Source organism: Opisthocomus hoazin, chromosome 3, assembly GCF_030867145.1.
Source record: "Opisthocomus hoazin isolate bOpiHoa1 chromosome 3, bOpiHoa1.hap1, whole genome shotgun sequence".
Classification (NCBI taxonomy): domain Eukaryota; kingdom Metazoa; phylum Chordata; class Aves; order Opisthocomiformes; family Opisthocomidae; genus Opisthocomus; species Opisthocomus hoazin.
Window position 1 is genome coordinate 81,135,240 of NC_134416.1, and position 25,145 is coordinate 81,160,384.

Consider the following 25,145-nt stretch of genomic DNA (forward strand, 5'->3'; position numbering starts at 1 on the left):
CCCTTTGAACCTCTGAAAAAGGGCTGACAGCTACGTTCTGGGGGCAGAAAGAGAAATCAAAGCCGCCATTCATTCTTTTTTCTTGGCAAATGGAGCAGAGAGAAATGATAACAAATTAATTCAGATTGCAATAGGAAGAGAAACTGTCATCCCGAATAAAAATAATTGTCCATTTTGTCCATTATCCTGACTCTTACTCAATATTTCTAATGTTGGACAGCCAAGATATATCACAAGAAGATGCAATAAACCACTATATTAAAAGTATACATTTGGTTCAGGTACTTCTTTTTAAAATTATTTGACTTTTCAAAAAACAAAAAACATGTCCATTATTTTAAATTCTCATTGAGAAAGGTGTCAAACATCTGTCTGAATCACCTTAAATTTCAATCTTTCTGACCTTGAATCCTCTCATTCCTTTGTGTTTCAGATAAAAAACAAAAATCTTGTTTATCTGGTTTGAATCTATTCTATTTGATGTTACTGGATATGCTCTTAAATCTTGCTTTAGGAGACAGGTTAGAGAAGTTTCCAAGCTATCTTCTGCATAAACAATCTCACTCTTCAGTCGCCTCTTATAAAAATCTTTACAGTCCTAATCACCCTCACCACTTGCCTCAAGTCTCCTTATATTACCACTGCATCAGTCTCCAGGATATATTGTGTTCAACATGGCTGTCTACCAGATGTGGAAACACTACTGATTTATACAATAGCACTATGCATTCTTGTACTGATATGCTTGTTGTCTTTATGCATCATGCCATTTTGTCTGACTGCAGCCACACTGTGAAAAGTAGCCTACATTGGGCTTTCCATAATTGTCTCAATATGGCTTTCAAGATTCCCAAGGTATTAAATTACTCAGACAAAAAAAACCTAAATACTATTCCTGTGTACACTTGCCATTTAACCCTTTTATGTTTCTTAATCCTACATGCATAGTCTAATTTAATTTTCTTTTAACTAGAACCCAGAAAAGTAATTTTTGCATCATAAAGCTTGTAATTCACTGCCTATGTCTGTGTATAGGTATGCATGTCAGGAGGCATAAAAGAAGCACACGTTTATAGGAAAACAGTTTCTGATTACCACGGATAATCATAAAAGCTAGAAGGCAAGACCAGCCGACCTCTCTATTATGAAGTCAATTTTTATGCAGAAAGCTTATGGAAATGTTCTCATTAATAATTTAGACCACAAAATTAAACAACTGACCCAATTGTTAGAAGCTGTCTTTCTTGACTTACAACTGCATTTATCTGCAAGAAGTGCAATTATGTTCACAATTAAGTTGTACTTTCCAATTTATCCAAACTCTCCTTTGTATTATGGAAAAGATTTTTGCCCCTTTCCAATTCATATAGTTAATATCAGGTACAGGGAATCAAAGCATAGTCCTAAAATTTTGGAACCAAGATTTTGAAAATTCTTACCTATAGACTGCTCTAGAATTAGTAGAACCAAGTATTTTAAAAGTCTCTAACTGGATGTTAGATGGTCTTTTTCTCCCCTTTTTTGCAGTTCTACAAAATAACGTAATCCTAAACTTTTTTCATGGCACAATAAAATAAGGGAAAATGGGCTATACAATGGCTATGTTAACAGCCAGGAGTAGGTATGTTCAATTCTGCTTCTGTTATTTCGCCATTTAGAAAAGTCATTTAGAGGAGGTCCAGATTTTGGGAAGATAATCCTGGAACTGACCTACCCTGGCAAAACAGTTGAGCTAGCTCACATGAAACATTGCATTTGGAAGCAGTATATATTTATTTGCTTGTCAGAAGTTTTGTGCCAGCAAGTAGTTCTAGGCTGAGCTACTGATCTGATATTGTTCTGCATTTCAGCATATGCCATACTGGCTTACAGTCAGTGTTAGCCCACCAATCTGTGCACCACATTCCATTAGAAGATATAAAAAGTCATTCTTCTCACATATTTCTTTACTTCTTATAAAGATAGATATAATCCTAATTTTGTTTCTAGGAGGATTTAGAGGACTGACTTTCATGTAGGGTATTTGAATAAAAGTCACTGTGACAGTGTGAGATATCAAGGGAGTACCTCTAGTCCGTGTTTCATACTATGATTGATTATTTTCTTATATCTAATAGGGTCATGAGCTGTCTCCATACAGAGCTGGTCAGAAAAAAAATCTATGTTTTGGGGTGAATTTCACAAGAGAAATTCCTTTCTGGCATTTTTAGTTATAAATCCTCACATTTCCTCCCCCCCATCCCCAAGTATTTTTCATTTTCAGCATTGTGAATATTTCTTCTGAAAGCTGATATAAATGGTTGATGTCTTAAGAATTTCCTGTCCAGAAAAGTAAAGCTTCAGCAAAAATTACAGTTCCTCTTCTCTCCCTCATACATACTTCTTAGTCTACTTAAGTGACATTTTTTGGAGGGAAAAGATTTTTATTTTAATTAAAAATTCAGCTTTACATTCTGGACCCCAGATTCCACAATGGGATTCTGCATGGGCCTGAAGATGTTTGAGACAGAACAATTGAGGTCTAGGTAACTGTAGAGTTCATCAGTAAAATTAACATATTGTAAAGCGAAAGCATTGGTGTCTGTCACTCCACAACCTTGTGGAGAAACCCCTTCACAACTCAGATCTCCCAAGCCCATTTCCTCAAGCTAGAGAGTTGACGGATTCCTTCCTTTACCTAAGACATTCCTGTTGTTCATGTATCAACATGTTTAATATTTTAGCACACTGAAGACTGTTAATAGGACAGGATGAAGTATGTAACCAATTTCTGCTGGAAAATCAAGAAGGAATGAACATAACCCGAAAAATGTGCTGAATATTCTCACCAAAAAACCCCGACACCCAAACCCCACAACCCAAAAAACTTCCCTAGAGAGACTACCAGCAAACTTGTAAAGTAGCCTCTTTAAGCTCCTCATTTTTGCATTTCCTAGAGAAAGGAGTATGAACAGAAGTTCATTTGTATGCAAGAAGCTTAGGAAAAGAATGGGACAAATTTCATCCAAATTACCCACCCTATATTTAGAGGAAATAAATTCTCAAGTCAGCCCTAGACACAGCAGCTATGATCTACCCACAGCAATGTGTAAGATGCTGAAGAAATGGTAGGGCACCATTGTACCTAAATCTCTCAGAGGCAGGAATACTTTACAATACCCTCACTCAGCTGGTTGAAGAAGAGATATATCTGATCTTTGCTAGCTAAACAAAAGACACAGCCATGTAAAGTGCTTTTGTGCATAAGGAAAAGTGTAAAACATGCAGGAACTAGACAACAACAATCCTTCATCCACAAAAAAATTTTCTTTACTTTTACTGTTTCATATCACACTGTTATCAAATCAGTGGCAGAGGTGCACGCAAGAAACAGTGTTTGATCCTGGACGTCAATGTTTGCATCCAAGATTTTCATTCATGTTTGTTGCAGGTGGTAAACACATTGTACGGACTCACATAAGGCAAATAATTAAATGGCAATGGAAAATACATTACTAGTATCCATCAGAGAAAAAGAAGGAAACAAGAATAACAGGTTTTTGTACCCTTCCTTTCATTTCTTTTATTTTAGTTTTTCACAAAGCACTATGACATAATCTGAAATGTTAGGAGAAAAGGAACAGTTAAAATGAGGAATTTTCAGTCACCGTTTTACATGAAATATGACTGACACACATGCCTTAAACACTGATCTAAAATACTCCACTCTTGCACACTGATGCACCTTAACCCCACCTTCCATGAGACAGCTTTGGGAGGGCTAACTAGTAAACTGAGAAATAATTAAAACCAGGACTAATTTTGGGGTACTGAATAACCCAACTGAACAGAATGCATTATAGTTGTCAAAATAATGAACTGAACAGAATACATTATCTAGATTCTCAACAGCTCATCAAATGGATAGATTACCTTTGCTAAGCAGTTAGGTGAAAATGTGGAATCACAGCTTCAATGCTGCAGACATCTCTGCAGCAAGTGACTACCCAAAGTTTGATTCCTGCCCCTCAACCTCTTCAACTTTTGTAGAGATTACCAAGTGAACTTGAACAGTGTCCCTCGGAATCTACCTCTTCCTATAGCAGTTCAGCATCAGAGTATGCTGCTGCAAAGATCTACAAAATAGTCACAACAGGAGATTTTTAGTGTAAGAAAGAATCCAGCTCAAGGTGTTTATTCTTTCTTTCCAGACACACCATAGCCTCATCCACATTATGAATATCAGCCTTTATTTCAAGAACTTGTTTTTTCTGAGTTAGAACATACTAATACCTGCATTATACAAATAGGAGCACCATCGAATGCAAGCCAAATATTTCTTAACAATTATACAAATCAGATAAAAACCAAAATGTTAGATCCCAGTTTTTGTTTCCTTTATGTGTTCACAGATACCCACAACTATTTATAGCAGACATTATAATTCTATTATATGAAGTATTAATTTAGGTATTTGTAATGCCCATACAAAATACAAAGAAGGTAAGCCAGCCTCTTAAATTCACACATAACTAATACTGAAATACACACAGCATTTCCTGACTGTTTTAACTTTCTATTCAATGCAAGAATACTCAGTCTCATACCACTGCAAAAATCCATTAAGCTTTCTCATCACTCATATCAAAATAACAGAAAATTTTCTATAAGTATAAATGCCATGGAACAGCTCCTTATGTGTGGCAATAAATAAGAATTTTAGAACAGATGTGTATCACAGCCACTTTCAATTTTAAGGGTAAATTTGGGGAAACAAAACAGTCCAAACGGCATTTAGCAAGTACATACGGTAGTTAGAAAGTCAGTGAAGTGAGAGTGCTGCTTTTAATTTATGGACCTTATTTATAACCTTACCTTCCCAAACCTATATGTCTGTTATATCGACTCATTGCATTCAGCCTTAAATCTACACTGCAAGCTGTCAAAGCCAGTGAGAAACTGTTTTTTTTTCTATCCTTACTATTAGTCCTTATGGTTTCTGGAACAACAGGGCTTGACTTTAGACTGGGTTTCCAAGGTATCGCTGCTTGTATAACAAACAAGAATAGCCACCACAGCGGCTAGGAAAGAAGCCAACGCCCTAGTTGCTGCTGAATGTTGCTGATGTCAAAACATCACTTATTGTTTTTATTAGTATGACAATGGGTAGGCAAGTAGCCATAACAGAGACTGGACTTGAGTATAGATTTATTTTGGAATGTAACACTTCTAGTGAATGGTACAAGCACCTACTACTCTGGTTATAAAAGCAGTCATAACTTTAAATGAATTAATTTTCTAGTACAAAATAGTCAGTTTTCTTCCTTTCTCTAGTCAGAAGCACACAAATAGTGCACAAGCGTAAAGAAATAGGAAACAATGGTGCTGTCTTCCTATCCATTACCCTACAGACCCCAAAGGGAACCACAAAAAGGTTGTTACCCTGACAGCCAAGATGATTTGATGAATGGCCATCTAAACCAGCCTGGTCTTGACAGAAGAGGACACATTGCTGAATGTACATTTCCCATAATTCGTAAATATAGGGTTTCATTTCTTTCAACAGCTGTGACTTTCAGTGTCTAATACAATCTCTGTTGTTAAATTTCCATGTTTTCTTCTGCTTTGCCTTTATTTATATCCCTCCTCTACACTTAAGATGGGGTTGCTACCAACTTAAACCATACTGAAAAAGGAGTTGGAGTTAAGCACCAAGCATTTTTCTACCTTTGTGTGGTGAACTCTCCTGTGGCCAGACCACCTTGATCATGATAAGAAGTGCATATTCTTTGGAAACAAATAAAACAGAAATATTCAGCCAGGTGGACACAATCTTATCATGCCCTGAAAATGAAAATCACTGTAATTTTGGGAGCCCTAATTCTCTGATTCTGAGTTTCTGCATGATTAACTTGCAACATTAACAAATATGCTAATTTCAATTTCCAGAAGATAATTTTACAAATATATCTGCTTTTATTGTAGTACTGTCTCCCCTGCAGTGATGCACCTGCAACGAATTGCCACGTGGAGGAGCGGACAAGAGGGGGAACAGTTGAAAAACAGGCACAGAATGGTGGCTACAAAATGGAAGCCTATTTCAACCTACTGCCTGCATTCTTTAAAAGAACAAAAGCAGAGAAGAATTGCCAAGAAAAGATCCCAATTGATTTCACGTGTATTATATGTGCATATGTATCTCTCTGACCTGGCAGAGAGAAAGAATACATTTGTACATGCACAGGCAAACATCCATCAGATCCTCCTGTACTGAAATATACCTTCTTATTACAATAAGCAGCCCACTTTTTGAGATCAGTTCCTTTTCTTTGTAGAAGTGTCAATCAATACTCAGGGGGCTATTAGAATTCAACCCACTGATTTCAGCCTGTAGACTCAGATTATAACACTTCAAGACTGAATCCAACGTAGACAACAGGGCTACAACGCAAAGTACTTTTCCTGCATTTGGTGAAGATATGGTGAAAGAGCAGGACAGCAATACAGTCTGAATGTTCTCTGCACCACGGCATTTAACATTGTGTGAGACTTAATGCTAAATATCTTTGCATTTTCAAAGTAGACAGATTAAATGTAGCAAAAATCAAAGGAACTATGTATTCAAACCCGGTGTTCTGAAGTATTTCCCACTAGTAACTTCCTTCCCAGAAACAGGACTTTTAAATTGTAGCTGTCTAGTTTTTTACTGCTGATGACTCTTGTTATGTAGCTGTTCAGTTTGCAGCGAGCAGCCTTTGGAGGTACTGTATAAAGCACTCTAGGACCAGGCGCCTGCAAGTGCTCAAAGAAAACTTAGACAACAAATGAAGAAAACCTCTTCAGCAGGGCCGAGATTTCACACTGGTAGACAAGGACATTCTTAACCACTTTTAGAATGTGTGCAAGTATTAGATTAATATGAACAAAGTACTTGGTCTAAAATATTGCAACTTCCATAATCAAGAAAATTTTTAGACACTATCTCTAGTGGAGTTATTCTATTAATAATAAAATCGTAGCAGTTTGTGCAGGGAAAAAATTCAAAACTGAATGATGATTGAGTTCTGAAGGAGGCATGTTTTATTCAGAACCACAGCCACAGCAAACAATTGAAAAATGTATTTGATGTATAATCTCTTTCCTCAGGCATTCTGGTATCTCGTAAATAGTGGTATTAAACAGCTACAAGGATCTTGATTAAAAGAACCAACTGTTCAATTTTTTCTAATGCTTCCAATGAATGCGGTAACCTAGATAAACTGCAAAAATAGATCAAGAGACAAATAGAAAGAGAAAAAATTATATGGGTAAAAATTTCTACCTATAGAAATGTCCAGCACCAGGTCTGCATATCATAAAGTCCCACTTACATATTTCAAATGAGGAATTAACTGGCAACAGCGTAATATATAAATCTTATCAAGGTGTCCCCTTGTGACCTATATAAGTTTACTGCATGAGCAGTTAGAAGGAAGAAGCGCAGTTCTCAGTGCTAGCTGCTCTGCCCACTGCCTTTCATACTGAATCTACTTGGGATGTTATCCCTGTAATTCCTAAAAGAGTTTTTTGATAGTTTTGAGAAAAGAAAACCTTCTAGTCCTGCAGAATGTTGCTAGTATCGAGAAAACAAATGTGTGACTATTGATAATGTCTTTGTGGGCTTTTGTAACACAAAAGAAATGTTTTAGTGACAGAGACAACAGTTTCACCAAAAGAGATAATTTTGAGAAGGTACTGGACACATTAATATCTAGCTTCATGTAGAAGTATCAACCTCAAACACAGGCTAGCTAGCACAATTAAGATGTGTACCACACCTTCTACATATGTATGGTATTTACCCATGTCCTGGTTTCGACTGGGACAGAATAAATGTTCTTCTCAGTATCTGCAGTGTCTTGCATTTAGTATGAGAAGAATATTGATAATACTTTTTCCTGGGAGTTGAAACTGTTCCATGAGTTCAGTCTTTTTTGGGGAAATCCCTTAAAATTTGTGACTTCCAGGTTCCATAATCGCTGCTCGAATACTGGCTATACAATTGGTCATCAGGCAGTGAGAAAAAATTTTATTGTGTATAGCTTGTCTTGCATATTCATTGTTATTATCACTATTACTCATCGTTATTATCACTATTATTATTGTTAGCATTTACTTGTCTTATTAAACTGTCTTTATCTCAATTCATGAGTTTTACCTTTTGTCCATTCTTCTCCCTGTTCCGCTGTGGGGGGAAATGAAGGGGTGAGCAAGGGGCTGTCTAGTGCCTAGCTGCGAGTTGCTGGGTTAAACCACAACAACTCATTAGATGAAGCATGTTGTTAAGCAGACTCCAGGAAGCCCTTTCCCCAAGCAATGTTCCATTTCAGAATGAAAAGTAAGTATACTTAGTCGTGATTAATATCTCGTAAAAATTTTGACAATTTACATTAACTTACAAAAATGAAGTTAAAGTATCTGTACTTGCTGGTGCAACAGCATTAACGAAGCAAATTTCCTTTTTAAAATATTTCTGTGCATGTGTGTACATACACATACACTATCTTAATCTACATAAATATATACACACATAAGTACACTTGGAAAAAATATCTTTATAATATATACTCTACCTTACCTAGGTAAGGCAAGGAACCAGTAGAATTTGCTTTGCATGTAATACCTAAAGACTAGCTATTAACAACAAATATTTTCTGACGCCATATGTGTGATTGTATTAATTATCTAGGAGAAAAAATTTCCTCCAACATATAGGCCCCCTATTATGGTGCTGGGCTGGCTAGCTGGGGTAGAGTTATTTTTCTTCATAGTAACTAGTATGAGGCTATGTTTTGGATTTGTGCTGAAAACTCTGTTGACAATAGAGGGATGTTTTAGTTATTGCTGAGCAGTGCTTACACAGAGTCAAGGCCTTTTCTGCTTCTCACACTGGCCCGACAGTGAGTAGGCTCAGGGTGCACAAAAGGTTGGGAGGGGACACAGATGGGTCAGCTGACCCCAACGGACCAAAGGGATGTCCCGTACCATGTGACATCATGCTCAGCATATAAAGCAGGGGCAAGAAGAAGGAAGACCAGGACATTTGATGTGATGGCATTTGTGTTCCCAAGTAACTGTTAGTCATGATGGAACCCTGGTTTCCTGGAGATGGCTCAACACCTGCCTGCTGATGGGATTTAGTGAAAAAATTTCTTGTTTTGCTTTGCTTGCATGCATGGCTTGTGCTCTACCTATTAAACCGTCTTTATCTCAACCCATGAGTTTTCTCACTTTTACCCTTCTAATTCTCTCCTCCATGCCACTGAGGAGGGAGTGAGCAAGTGTCTGTCTGGTGCTTAGTTGCTGGCTGGGGTTAAACCACAACAGAGGGAGAGAAATAATTATTTAATTTTGAACATGAGAAGTAAATGCTATCTTTAGAAAACTCCTACTATTGAGCAACAGAAAGAGCACAAGCTGTAAAGGATTTCACTATTTAAAATAGGAAGAAAATATTGCTACTGGTGTAGCAAAAGCCACATTAGTTTTACAACAGGTAACCCATCGCTGCTGTTACAAGAGGCAACCCATTGCTGTTTAACTTTCAGTTGCTTTTCAGATAACATATGAACACATAATCCATATACTGAATAAAGAATTTTTTAAGATGTTCCAAATGTGAAAAAAATGGAATACCTCCAAAAAGTGCAGTCAGGTCATTCTCAAAAGGAGTAAGTGAACACAAGTATACTGTCTGCCAGATCTCATTTATCCTCTGAGGAAGAGTTCTACATCTCTTATATTCTTTCCATTTTTCCCTTTTTTTGTAAAAATTACTTAGCAATCATTACAACATGAAATGGAAGACAAGCAGCCCTGCAGAGTGGAGAACAAGACTCCTGAATATTTCATCACAAGCCAGGAATTTAAAAATACCATGAAAGATCACAAAGGCTGTCAATACCTTTTTCCCCATCTTCAGTTGTTGTAATACATTCAACAAAATACAGGAACTAAAAGAAAACAACATGAAACCCTGGAGTGCAAAGGAAATGTTGGAGAAAGAGAGACAGAAGGGAACACTAGCAAGTCTGAGGGAAAATAGAGCCTGTATGAAGAAATACACTGTCAAGAAGAAATCAAAGAAGAGTTTATAGGCAAGACATAAAAGCTACACAGCTGAGATTATTATCACTTGTTTTTCAAGATGTTAAGGAAGTCCACGTTGTAACAATTACCTTTGGATAAATAAAATATTCCCAGTGAACCCAAAACTATCTGTATTTTTTGCCCTAGTGGATCAGCTTCCAAACTCGGAAGCATTTCTGAAGCACTATTAATAACTAACGTAACAAACAATCTAGATTATGACAAAGGCAAGGCAGCAGCTTGTTGGAAAGAGCAGGATCAAAATATTCTTAGACATCCACATCAGGCAGCAAGAGCTGAGAGGTGTTAATATGAAATACAATTTTCTGATTAGAAGACATTTGAGACATGGAGAAATTCAACATACAGTCATCACCATCAAAAGTTACATGCATATCAGTTCTGGTGACCCACAGCTTCAGAAAAGTCTCTGATGATTCTGCTTCTTCTAGGCAGGATAGAAAAGGCATCATCTCTTTCATTCATAAGATGGAATGATGCAACCTCTTTCCTTACTCATTTTAAATTAGTTAGAAACTGGAAATACTCAGTAAACTTCACACCACAGTCTGAAGTCTGGATCTATGCTTGCAGCACAACACATTTCTTCAAGTATACCTTTCAGTCTAAATGAGATTCGTACATCTGAAGAACAGGCAAAAATACCAAATTACACAGTGAAGGAAAGCAGCTACTAAGTCACACAGGTGACCTTCTATGGAACCAATTCAATTCCATCAACAGCACACATTCATGAGCAATTAATATGATTTTCAAAGTAGAAATTTCAGAAGGTAGTTTTATTTTGTTCTCTGGTGCTCTAGCACTTGCAGAGAAGTTTTTGGCAGATGGTTTACTAACTATTTTTTACTCTAGAGCTGAAGGGAACAAAAGGCCTCTGCGAGGAAAGACAGGCAGGGTTCACTTCTTTCATTTGCCAGCAGCTGGGAGATGAACGTGAGGACCAGGAAGTGGAGAACAGGTAGCATATCAGCTTCTTCGCACTGTAAGAGTACCTCCCTCTACTAGAAAATAGCTGTCTTTCCGTTGTTTTTCTAATAGCCCTCTGATGTCAGAGCCTAACAAGAAGCCCGAGAAGTCCATATTGTGGATGAAAAGTGGAAAAGGACCCGGAAACAACCACAAGGACAGCAACTGGTAGGGAAAATGTTTGGATGACAGAAAAAAGTAGTGGGTGAAAAGAGTGAAACACATCTGAGTTAAGTGGAACACCCTGACCGTTTACTTTCAGAAGGATAGCAGGAGTTAGTTATGCACTTAACTGAGAAAACAAGTTTTTGTAAACCTTAAACAAATTAGATGATCTTATTTTTGAGCTCAGATATCTTGTGACTACTAATAGGCAACATTATAAATACGCTTCACACAATCCTGAAGGGGTGATAAAAGGAAAAGGAATCAAGATTCAGGGTTAAGGAGTATAAATAATTGAAGAGGCAAAATTAAGTTTTCAACATATGCTACAATCAGAAGATTTCCTGCAAGAAATTAATTAAAACAACAATAAAAAACTGAAGGAAAATATAATGTATCCAAGATTTTTAGACCAGCAATTTTGATACTTCTTTTTCAGAGTTTAGTGCTGAATTTAAGTGGTAATGTTATCTATACTATCAGACTACCTGAAGACTGAAACATACACTCTATCTTATCCTTACCAGTATATAGCAAAAATCTGAAGATTTTAATATCAACCTTCATGTCAGGAGCCACTTCTTCCAAACAGAGCCACTGTTACTTATCGTCCACAGTTTTCTAATGAGAAATCAAGATACATTTTACAACATGAAGCTTTAAAATCATTATCATATCCTTTTAAGTGAATTTTGCAGGGAAATGAAAGAAGGGAGTTCCACTTAAAAACTGATGTGGTGATGTAACTTCAAACATATTTTAACAAATACCCTGTCGACCCTTATTTTGAAATTACAAGGAACTGGATTTGTCATAGTAGATTAAAAGCTCCTCTCTAAGAACAGAAGAAACGTCTTGATCATCTGTCAACAGACATCAAATTCCACTCAGTTGCCCATGTGCAGAAATCAGTAACACTTTTACTGTAGCACATTTTCTGCGAAGGCCCCAGGCTTGTGTCAAATGCACCAGCAGAGGGAACATACTTCCCTGGGTAGACTAACTCCAACTGTTAATTAACCTGTAGGAGCAGTGCCTGCCCCTAGCTTCCAGCTATCTGTTTCTCTTATTTCTTCCTTTATTCCATTTATCACTTCTGCCCCTATAAAAACTAGAACTATAACAGACAATATTCTCCACCCAAAAAAAAATTGTATTTTTAAGCAAACCAATTCTATCTTCTTTTTGATAAACTACAGTAACAGAGCCCTGATGGTACCTTTATAAGGACTTCACTTCCAGTATTAACTCTTCTGTTTCCTTTCCAAATTCTCAGCTTTTCCTTGAAGACATTCTAACTTAAAAACCTGGACACTAAGTTTTATGTAATATTGTAGCATCCGTCTCATCAATTTTGTACTGACAGTCAAAATGACCTCTTCACTTCCTTTTGTGCATTAAATTGAAACATAAATCATCTTAGTCTTAAATGTCTTAAAACACTGCTTCACCAGCATTAGTAGATAACATTCAAAGTCAGTGGCTTCCAGGTTATTATTCCCTATTACACAGATTTGCCTAACATTTGGTTAAATTAAAACACATTTTACTTAGAATAGGTTCAGCTTTTCAAGTGATCTAACTCACTCTTTTGGATTGGTCTGACTCCTGACCATACTACGAATCCCTTGCAACAGTCGAGGTTTTTTTTTGTCATAAGCAAGGTTATATTTACTTTAGCATCACTGATGGAAATGATCAGCAGGCCAAATTGAAACCCAGTAAAAAATTCACAGAAAGCTCTTCAGTTTGATGTTTCTCTATTAATGACTACTTTTGTCAGCTACAATTTCTTTATTAAATTAGTTTTCTGATGTGCTTTATAAGTACTGTATATTGTTGATCCCTTAAATCCTAATAGCAGCATTGTAACACTTTGCGCAATATCCTTCAAAATGGCTAACACCAGCTGCTTCAGAGAAAGGTTTAAACAAGTAAAAATTAGTTGTGCATCAACCTTCCAATCCACTTTCAGTGGCTAACTTATTCAAGAAGTTCAAAGACATAAGCTCAAGTAGCACTTCTGTTACTATAGCTACTCATATTACACATACACTAATAACCACTCTTTCGCTTTTTTAAACACATTACCACAATCTTAAGTCTCCCTAATGTTTTATGGCAATGAATTTCACATGTTTGTATATCTCTGTGTGAAAAATATAATTTTACCCATTTTGAATTTTCTACAGTTTTGTTTCACTATATCTCAGGCTCCGAAGGTATTTTACTGCCAGAAGAGATTAGATCCAAAGTTGGTATCTCCCTAACATTTCTGAGACATAGAATGGTACAAAATTAATTCATTCACCTCTTTAGCAAGATATCCAAGTATCTTAATTGTAGAGTATTTGTTCCTTAAAGATCCGATGAGCTCACTCTCTAGCTTATTGCCTGCTTTTGCATCTGCTCAGAATATTTTGTTGTTTATCCATGGTTGGCTAGTCACCCTTTTGACTTGCTCTTAGCTCTACTGATTATTTTTGGACATATACTGCCTGCTGCATTTTATGGTAAGTTGGTTGGACTCCATGGAGTTGGATTCTCCATTTTCTGAAGCATATTTGTCTCCAGCGATCTTGTCATGCAGTCATTGCAAGCTCAACCTTTTTTCTGCAAGCTCCGTATACACCTATAAAACAATAGCCATCAACTGTGTGCCCCAGCTGTGCAGAAATTAATTACGTATTTCTGTATTACAATATATGTATGTATTAGGCCTGCACACATAGGCATTCCCCTGACTTAAAAAGAAAATGTTAACTATTCTCACAGAAATGTGAGGTTTATTCCAAGTTTTTTTTGTTGGAATATAATTAAAAATTATGAGTACACCTTTCACAAAGGAAGCTTAAACCACTAGAAATTACACAGTGTGCTTTATATCTTGAAGGTTACCAATATTAAAATTATTACAATTAATTTAATTAATTAACTGCTACATACCTCTAACATTTGCATTTAGAAAGGGTCAGCTAATTCTGAGTTTATTTTAAGATATTGTGGCGTGTTGACCCTGGGTGGCAGCTAAGCACCACACAGCCGTTCGCTCACGCTCCCCCCCTCCAGCAGTATGGGGTTGAGAACAGGAAAAGAGAAAGCAAGAAAACTTGTGGGTGAAGATAAAGACAGTTGAAAAAGTGAAAGAAAAAGAAAGAAAGAAAAAAAAATAATAAAAACAAGCAATGCAAAGGCAATCACTCACCGCCTCACACAATTAGACTGATGCTCAGCCAGTATGATAGCAGTGACTACCTCCCCCCCAAAAAACCTCCCCTCAGTTTTTATTGCTGAGTATGACACTATATGGCATTGAATAACTCTCTGGTCAATTTGGCTCAGCTGTCCAGGTCATATCACCTCCCAGTTTCTTGCTCACCCTCAGCCTACTCACCTCAGGGAAGGGGGGCAGAATGGAAAAAAGAGAAAACCTTGGCACTGCAGGTAATGCTCAGCAATAGCCAAAGCACTGGTGCGTTATCAGCACTGGTTTAGTCACAAATCCGAAACACAGCACCATAAGGGCTGCTGTGAAGAAAAATAACTCTGGGATGCATTAGGAGGAGTGTGGCCAGCAGGTCGAGGGAGGTTCTCCTCCCCCTCTACACTGCCCTAGTGAGGTCCCATTTGGAGTATTGTGTCCAGTTCTGGGCTCCCCTGTTCAAGAAAGATGAAGAGCTACTGGAGAGAGTCCAGCAGAGGGCTACAAGGATGATGAGGGGACTGGAGCATCTCTCCTTCAAGGAGAGGCTGAGGGAGCTGGGCTTGTTCAGCCTGAAGAAGAGAAGGCTGAGAGGGGACCTAATATATGCTTATAAATATCTGAAGGGTGGGTGTCAGGAGGATGGGGCCAAGCTCTTTTCAGTGGTGCCCAGTGACAGGACAAGGGGCAATGGGCACAAACTGAAGCATAGGAAGATCCGTCTGAACATGAGGAAGAACTTCTTCCCTCTGAGGGTGACGGAGCACTGGAACAGGCTGCCCAGGGAGGTTGTGGATTCTCCTTGTCTGGACAAGGTCCTGTGCAGACTACTGTAGGTGACCCTGCTTCGGCAGGAGGGTTGGACTAGATGACCCACAGAGGTCCCTTCCAACCCTGACCATTCTGTGACTCTGTGAACTCCAGCCAGATCCAGTACAATAAGACACTGTAAAACATAATCAGAAGTCACCAACGTTCCGACTTCATAGAGATACTATCACATTTCATTGATCTCTTGCCTGTTTTTGGCATTAGTCATCAGCCTATATCATGTACTGATTTTTTGCAGTTTCATTTAAGAAGGGACCTGCAGACCGCTCCACTACACCTCCTGGCCTGGGAGACAAGAGACAACATTTTGATTTCTACACAATCCTGATGCCTCAAGGACTCAGTACCAGTAAAGGATAGCCAGTGCCCCTGCTTATGCTCAGATCCATGCTTTGTCAAAGCACCTCTCTAATCCAAATTCTTTTACAAAACAAATAGCAGCATCCTGTAATCTTCTCAATAACCCAGCTGTTAGTTCTACATGGGTTTGAAAATTCATTTGAGTACTTTGTCAACAGAAAGTTTGATTGTCTTTGAATCTGCTTTCAATGACAAAATTATACCGGTCAAGCTATTGCCCATGGATTATTCTGATTAGCTTTGAGAATGATTGATACCTTTCATGACCATTTCCCAGATCTCTTATGCCTACACTTCACAACTGTTCTTAATGATGAATGACAGTCATCTGCAATGAATGACAGTTTTCCAGTACTCTCATCCCCAAAGAAATGGCATTATCATCACATTTCTTGCTACAATTTATCAGATTGAAAAATGTAGAGTCTCTGATTACTAGATTCTTTATTAATGCAATAACTTCATCAAATATTAAGTTATGCATTTCAAATGTGGATGGTAAAAGATATCAAGTTGTTGAAGAAATACACAACTGATTGTTATAAAATAAAGGGATATTCAAAGCTGTGTTTTGATTGGAAGTCTTGTTCTCAACACTCACAGGAGTAGATATTTTTTATGTTTAGTGGAGATTTTTTGCTACATAGTTACATCTTCACTGATTCAACAGGGACTGAAAAAGTCCAGCAAAAACGCCCTTTGGAAAAAGTCATCCAGTCAAGTTTACACTTTGTGAGAGAAGGTCTAATTTTAGACCACAAATCTTGGCATTGATTACTCATTACTGGCAAATCCAATTGATTTGATCTTAACAAATAATGCAACCTTGGTTCAAAATTATTACTCCCATTACTGTAACAATGGAGGTCCTCAATCACAGACCAAGACCTTTCTATACCTGTGTTCTATAGAAACAAACCAAAAAGGACTGCATATAGAACAAAATGTTTGACATCTGAACGAAGATGACTATAATCTAGATACAAATAATCAAATAGAAGGAAACATGGTACATGTAGAAGCATGAGAATCCTGGGAACAATGAGAAAGTATTGATGAGCTTTGTGGGCACTGTCTTTAGAGAACCCGAGTATTGCATTTTGCAAGGTATCACATGAGTGACCTCTAAGTAGAACTTTTAAGGAGAACCAGCTTCCCAAGGTTTCAGAAATGCTAACGAGGACCTCCTCCCAGGCTTGCAGGGTGGGAAAACTGAAAGCATGAAGGAACTCGTTTTAAAACAAGTGTCTAAGGGAACCTGAAAAAACATGACACCTCAAAGGACAAATTATATTCTACTGTGGGGGGCAGCAGCTTTTTATTTTTTTATTTGCACATGGATGGAGTTGACTACGCCTTTCTAACAGCTTACAGATTTTTTATCTGTCATATCTCAGCAATATTTATCCAATGGAAGTATGAGTCAAAGTGGGTAATTAGTTTCCAGGGACTAGTAGGAAGCAGTACATTAATGCCGATGCAGTGAGAGAATACTTGTGCGTGCGTACCCTTAGTAGAAAGGTGGGAAGATGACTGTGAAGTGACATGCAGATGAATCACAGTAGACATATCAAAACCTACTACCCAAGGGAGATCATGTCACTCACAAAAAAAGAATTGTGAGACGGTAGCAGGCAGTATTCTCCATCTACTTGCGCATTCGTCAACTTTGGGAACTTTGTGCATGTTTATCTTTGCGTTTGTGATCTTTATAAATCTGGCTGCTTCAGAAGGTACCTAATTGTCTACTTACAGGCTGATTTAGCACCATTTGCATGATCCAGGTGTGCTGCCTGTGGAACACAGGGCATCTTCTCCGAGTCCTGCAGTAGCTTCAGAAATACCTTTCATGAAATAAGAAAAAAATAATTTAGAATCCACTTTCTAAAAACTGCTGTATATATCTCAAACCATCCAGAATGTCAGATATTAGCAGTGGCTGCTGTAGCCATCCTTCTGGAATTACTGTAAAATTAGTCAAGCTCTCCAGCAGAGGGATCCTGCGATAAGGGGAAAGGAATAAATGGCAATAGATGCAAAAGCACCTACGCAAGCAACTGTTGGCCCTTGCACACTACTATTGGCAAAGATTTTTCAAAAGACTGGCTGCCCTTGATTGACATTTTATGCTCCTAAGCTGTGGCATATGTTGGAACTCAGTTACTGCAGTTTTTAGCAAGGATATATTGACAGCTTCAAGTCTCTTCTGATACTCTAGCTAGAAATCTGTGAGCACAACTGGAATGGCTATCAAAGACTTCTAGCTGTACCAGTACAACTAAATCTAATGTACAAAATCCTACAGAACTGAGAATCCATAGAGTTCTGGGAAGTATCCATATATTTATGCAAACGTGTGGGCAATAATGCTATTGAAAGACATTCAATGTCAACACTGTCCTGTCTAATACTATGGAGAGGACTGGGCAACAACACATGTTTTGTAGCAAAACCATTAGCATGCACACCCCAAACTGGGAGAATATGATAGGTTTCTGTTACCTAAAATGACCGTGGGAAGAACTGAAATGATTTTTTTGTAAAAGTAACAATCGAAAAATCTGCACTAGAGTAAATTTGTAAGAGTTGAATTTTCCTAAGCAGGGGGACAGACATCAGAAGGGAGTTAAAGATAACATTAAAAAAAAAAAGCAGAATTCACCAACTTCATAATTATGGCATCTATTTACACAGTATATACATTTTGCCAAATAGATTTGTGTTCAGCCTACTGCTTCCTGCTTAATCCTGTCTCAGTCCTGACCACATAAAGTCCTTTAAATTTCATGGAGATGTATTTCATTTATCAGTCTCTTAGCCCTGAAGAAGCTTGCAACAGCTTTTGTAGTGAGTTGGTTATTAACGCTCACCCCACTTCTTACAGGTTCAAATGAAAAAAACCAAAAAATTTTTCATATCGTAACCTTAACTTCAATTTAAATAGTGATGTAGGAACTTCAGCTAAAAAGAAAGACAGGGATAATTAACAGAATACACAGCTACCATAAGCATCTGTAGTTGAACAGCAAAAGTACAACCAAATTTTGCTTTCTCTTGATGAAAGCCTTCTCTTGCTTTCTCTTCCCTGTTTGGGTTGAGCTGCAAGACTTAGATTATAGCCACAGTGTGACTTTTAGAAATCATTAGGAAACCATTTATTTCTTCCCACGAAAGAACCTGATTTCAGCTATAACAAAAAAATTCCTTGTTTCCAAGGAGCTCATAGGATAGACAATAAAAGCCAGTCAATCTGAAGTACTTCATAGTTGTGGAAAGATATTTCTCGACTTCTCAGGTCTGACTGTTACATAAATAATTTTTTGCTTTGTCAATATAATTGCCATTTAGTAGTGGTTATTGATTGCGTTTTTTACCTGCCAGCTTTCAGGGAACTCTTTCAGCCATTAACAAGTACAAGGCCAGAAGATATTAATACCTCCTGACATTTCTATATCAGACCCTGGAGGGAGACCCTGACTGCCCAAAGCCACATTCTAATCTGTTGCCTTGGACCTGCTTGCTGATGGCTTCTCTGCACACCAGTTCTGTCAAGCAAACCGAACTAAACTGAACTTACTAAAACCACAAAGGAACTGCTCCTCTCTGGCTACGACGAAGGCTACACTACAAAATATTGCCTGCATATACTCAGTTCAGTGTCAAAATTCCTGCTGGGCTTGCAAACAGACATTTTCTTCTATAATCCCTTTATATCATTTGAAGAGAGGATGTAACTGTGCCTTAAAGAAGAAACAAAACCACCAAACACTTTTCTAACACATACTGTGTCTACTGTAGCTTCACTGACACAGCTATTCTGATATATAAGGCAGGCGGCCACCTGCATTGCCCAGTCTTCCCCATAGTATCCAGGCAGCTTTCAAACATCCTATTAAGAATGGGAATCATTAGGGACCATACTGTACATAAAAAATGACAATTTATCTAATGTTGCACAGGATATTGTGGACAGAAGTAGTATTAGCCTAATAATGTTATTAGTAACGTAAGTATCCTCCAAAACACATAGATCTGGAAAACTCAGGATTAGACACCACAACAGTGAGACAATGCGTTCTTGCCATACCTGAAAGACAGGATAAATTCAACAAGAGAAGGTGTCTTCCAGATCCCAGCAGAGCATTCCTTTCCCTACATGCCTTAGCAATTCCTGCTTTGGCTAGCAAGTCCAATATCTGACCAAGGACTTGTCCAGACAGCTACCTGTATGGGAACCTGAGGAAATAGATGTTTTCTGCACCCCTCTCTAAGCTGTATGAGGCAGCTACTCCCTGATTTCTTCCTGATTCCTTCTTTGGGATAGCATCATAAAAACAAACCTGGTTCACTGATACAGTAGCAGTGTCCTTCACACTTCAGTGCAGAGCACGGGGACCCTATCACACCTCAGTTATTCCTAAAACACATCTTCCCCTGAAGATAAAAAGTGCAGAAAATCAAAGTGGTTGAAAGAAAGAAAAAGTGAAAGTGGGGGGGGATCAACCAACACCTATAGACAGTTCTTTATCATCTAAAACCACTCTTTGTCATCTAAAAACACTCCCGAGGGATATGAGAAAGGCAAGGAATGTAGTCAGGACCCTAAATCTTAGGAAAGAAAAATTCCAGCTCTTCAAGAAGTTAGTCAGTAGGACCCCCTGGGAAACGGTGCTCAGGGACAGGGGGGTGGAACAGAGCTGGCAGATCTTTAGGGACAGTTTGCACAGAGCACAGGAGCTCTCAGTCCCCAGGTGAAAGAAGTCAGGCAAGGAAGTGAAGAGACCGGCATGGCTGAGTCAAGACCTGCTGGTCAAACTAAAGGGAAAGAGGTAACTGCACAGACAGTGGAAGCAGGGACAGGTATCTTGGGAAGAGTATGGGGCTGCTGCCCAGTTCTGTAGGGATGAGGTCAGGAGGGCCAAGGTGCAGCTACAGCTGAACTTGGCAAGGGGTGCTAAGGATAACAAGAAGGGCTTCTACAGGTGTATCAGCCAGAAAAGAAAAGTTAAAACTTGCGTACCCCGCTAATGAACAAGAATGGCAACCTTGTATCAACAGATGAGGAGAAGGCTGAGGTACTCAACAACTTTTTTGCCTCAGTCTTCACTGGAAACCTCTCTCCTTGTCCTTCCCCAGCTGATGGACAGAAATACGGGGACCAGAGGGGCAAAGTGCCTCCCACTGTAAGGGAAGACCAGGTTCAGGACTATCTGAGGAACCTGAACGTACATAAGTCTATGGGACCTGACGAGATGCTTCCCAGAGTCCTGAGGGAATTGGCTGATGTCATTGACAAGACACTCTCCATGACATTGAAAAGGTCATGGCAGTTAGGTAAAGTCCCTGGTCACTGGAGGAAGTGAAACATTGTGCCCATGTTTAAAAAGGGTAAAAAAGAGGACCCTGGAAACTACTGAACTGTCAGCCTCACCTCTGTGCCTGGGAAGATCATGGAATGGATCCTCCTAGAAGCTATGCTAAGGCACGTGGAGGACAGGGAGGTGATTTGAGACAGCCAGCATGGCTTCACCAAGGGCAAGTCCTGCCTGATCTACTTAGTGGCTTTCTATGATGGCGTGACTAGATCAGTGGACAAGAGAAGAGCTATGGATGTGATCTATCAGGACTTCTGTACAGCCTTTGACACAGTCCCTCACAATCTCCTTCTCTCTGAATTGGAGAAATAGGGATTTGATGGGTGGACTGTTCAGTGGCTAAGGAATTGGTTGGAACGTCACAGCCAGAGGGTAGTGGTCAACGGCTTGATGTCCAAATGAACGCTGGTGACAAGTGGTGTCCCTCAGGGGTCCATAGCGGGATTGGTGATGTTTAATATCATCTTCACTGACTTAGACTGCAAGATCAAGTGCACCTTCAGCAAGTCTGCAGATGACACCAAGCTGAGTGGTGCAGTGGACACACCAGAAGGATGGGATGCCATCCAGAGGGACCTGGACAAGCTCGAGAATTGGTCCTGTGTGAACCTCATGAGGTTCAACAAGGCCAAATGTAAGGTCCTGCATCTCGGTCAGGGCAGCCACCGCTATCAATACAGGTTAGGGGATGAAAGGATTGAGAGCAGCCCTGCTGAGAAGGAGTTGGTGGTACTGGTGGATGAAAAGCTTGACACGAGCAAACAATGTGTGCTCACAGCCTAGAAGGCCAACCATACCCTGGGCTGCATCAAAAGCAGCGTGGCCAGCAGGTCGAGTGAGGTGATTCTGCCCCTCTACTCTGTTCTGGTGAGACCCCACCTGGAGTCCTGCTTCCAGCTCTCGAGCCCTCAGCACAAGCAGGACATGGACCTGTGGGAGCTGGTCCAGAGAAGGGCCACAAAAATGATCAGAGGGATGGAACACCTCTCCTACGAGGACAGGCTGAGGGAGTAGGAGCTGTTCAGCCTGGAGAAGGCTGCGGAGAGACCTTGTTGTGGCCTTTCAGTACTTAAAGGGGGCCTATAGGAAAGATGGGGACAATCTTTTTAGCAAGGCCTGTTGTGACAGGACAAAGTGAAATGATTTAAAACTTTAAAAGGGCAGATTTAGACGGGACATAAGGAAAAAATTTTTTACCATGAGGGTGGTGAAACACTGGAACCGGTTGCCCAGAGAAGTAGTGGAGGCCCCATCCCTGGAAACATTCAAGGTCAGATTGGATGGGGCTCTGAGCAAGCTGGTCTAGTTGAAGTTGTCCCTTCTCACTGCAGGGAGGCTAGGTTAAATGACCTCTAAAGGTCCCTTCCAACCCAAAGCATTCTATGAATCTAAGATTCTGTGAAACCACCAACTGATATTTCAGCAACATTTCTGTGCCCTCCTACCCGACAAATCCCACGTGTATCCTAGGTGTTTTGCCATGGGAAAGTGTTAATTGCTTGAATTGCTTGCTGTCAAAATTCTGAGTGGTAATGCATTAAGTAATTTCAAAGCCATATAAAAGTCCCTTAAATTTAAGCAGCACATGGAATTAGGAATACACAGAAGCAGTGTTTAAGATTTTCCTAACTGCTTTTGTAGATCTTTTCACTAGGACAGGCATACTCCTATGAAACTATCAGTGAGTACAGAGCAGTGCTAAATACTCATTGTTCCATACTTGAATCACTGGTAATGCTCAACGAAACACCAAAATCTGAAAATCTCTCTTTTAAGAAACATACATCTTCCGCTTGGGAAATGTTTACGTTCTGCGTAATTCAGCATCACTGAATTTTCCTCAGTAACTGAGGGGTACCAGGGCAAGTATCCCTGGGAAGTTTCTAAGTTTTAAGCCTACTTATGTAATCCATATTTTACCTTAAACAACTTCGCTGTGTAGTAGCCAATTTTCCTCTTACATTTTCTATCCACATTGTTTTTACGTTTTCTTGCAGGCAGTCCATGATAAGTATAGTCTTCTGTAGCTACAGGTGTGTTTCACTAAGCAGAACGCTGCAGAAGCAGTCTTAGAGCCACTTGCTGTGGATGACTGTTGACTGAGGAACTTTTGCAAGCAGGTCAATGGTTATCCACTAAACAGGAACACATCCGACTGTGGACCTTAGACACACACACACACAGAGGGAGACAGACACTTGGCACAGCTCAGAGCCACAGAAAGAAACTCTGTATGTTGTTGAGGAAAGTGCTTAAAATAGGTAAGGAGTAGCACGGCTCACTGCCAGCACTTCCACATGCGAGCTTGCTCCATCCCTGGCACTGAAGGACAACCTCAGCCTCTTGCGGGAATGGAGAGAGCAGGTAGACCTGTTGGCTGTTGAGAAGGACTGCCCCACTTGCAAGCAGCAGCCACTGCCCTGGCTGCTTCTTTCAAACCACCAGACTGTCAATAGTTGTAAAAAGTGCTTTTTCCTTCTAAGCCAGAAAGGCAATATTATAGTGAAATAGATTAATATGATCATGCCATTACTAGGTATTGTTAAAGCACTCTCAACAAAATTGAATCTCATTAGCAGCTACATAATATTTTAAGGCTAAAATATTTCAAGGAGGCATATGGATTTCCCTGGAAGGTTTTGGGGCAAACTCTCTTGTCATTTCAAGGAAGAGAATTGAAAGTAGTACTCTACAGATATTTTGGCACATTTTGCAAAGATGTTTCAATGGTTTTGTTCTCTCCTCAAAGTAAGAAAGCAACCAGCTTTGAAACCTCCAGAGTTGCCAGAAAGTGAACCATCACCTTCCTGAGAGCTCTCAGTATACACTGTATTTGTTTAACCACCCTTCTATCCTCTTGGTCCTGCTAACACACTTTGGATTACAAGCATTATAAAGTACACAAACACAAATAGTTGGAAAAGATATTTAAAATCTAAAATGAAGCAAATACAATATTAGTGAGATTTGAAAGTGTGAGGAACCTCAAAACACTTTCATCTTCAAGAACTTCAAGATTCCTTTGAAGTATGAATGGAAGCCTGGTTTCACTTGAAGAGTAAGGTTTGTAGAGTGCAAGTGTCCCTCAGAATGGAAAAGAACAATGACGAGCGTATGAGAGAACAAAAAGAAAGGATAAAATAAGAATCATAACACATTTCTTCCTGTAAAGTCAGAGTTCTTTGTTTCCATATTGAATTGTTTGAGTAGACTAAATCACACTATTATGTTTTATCCATTTAGTTGCCAATGCAAAGAGGCTTTTGAGAAGAAAATGGAGAATTGGGATTGTAATAACGACTAATGATGAGATGCAGAGCTGACAGAAATCACTCGAAATTAATGCGTTAAGTCTTTAAGCTGAAGAATGATACATCAATACCTAATACCACCTGTAAAGTGTTTTTTCTAACCTCCTCTGCAAAACACAACTAAAAGCAAGCTCTCAACTGAATAACAGATGCCGCACACTGAGGAAGATTTCTCATATTCCATGACAACTTCACATTTACTTTACAGATGCAAGTTCTGGAAAGTCCTATGATATCACACAGCGATGTAGTCAAAAAAGGTTCTCAATATATAGATTACCTCGGGATCAACAAAGTTTGGCAGTGAACAGTATTCTTTTTTACAGCATGTTAATCACCCTATATAATTTGGAAGAAGACAATAATTGTCAGTAATTATTTTCAGTAAGCTTTTGACTTGCCTCATAGAATTGTGTAACCTACTTTATAGCATTATGTAAAATGTTTATTAAACTTGTATGATTTATTTCCCAGTCCCACCCCACCCTTGCCATAGCAAATGTTTGCCACATTAGCTTTATGTACTGTGGTCATTTATAAGAGAAACACTGAAGAGATGCCTTTTGGTTTTTTTTCCTCCTTATTTAAATAACTTAGTTGTATAGAGCTTAACTTCAAAGGAAACCACATACTTGCTGGTAGATAATGCTTTGGACAGCATAAAAACAAATGTGCAAAACCAAATCCTTTATGCTTATGCAGGGTCCTAAAAACCTATGTAGCAAATCAATACAGTCCTAAAGATGTCTCCCGGTGGATCACTTCAGGTACCGCAGCCACACATGGTGTCATATTGGTTCAACA

The 25,145-nt window shown here is 39.0% G+C and overlaps 1 protein-coding gene across 1 annotated transcript in view; it reads right to left on the bottom strand.

Annotated features, from left to right (window-relative positions):
- Positions 1-25,145, bottom strand: part of ABCA13 (ATP binding cassette subfamily A member 13) — a 228,576-nt gene that overhangs the window by 86,496 nt on the left and 116,935 nt on the right. The window contains 1 exon segment of the mRNA XM_075415298.1: positions 17,409-17,499. Within this exon segment, the coding sequence (XP_075271413.1) occupies positions 17,409-17,499 (91 nt within the window).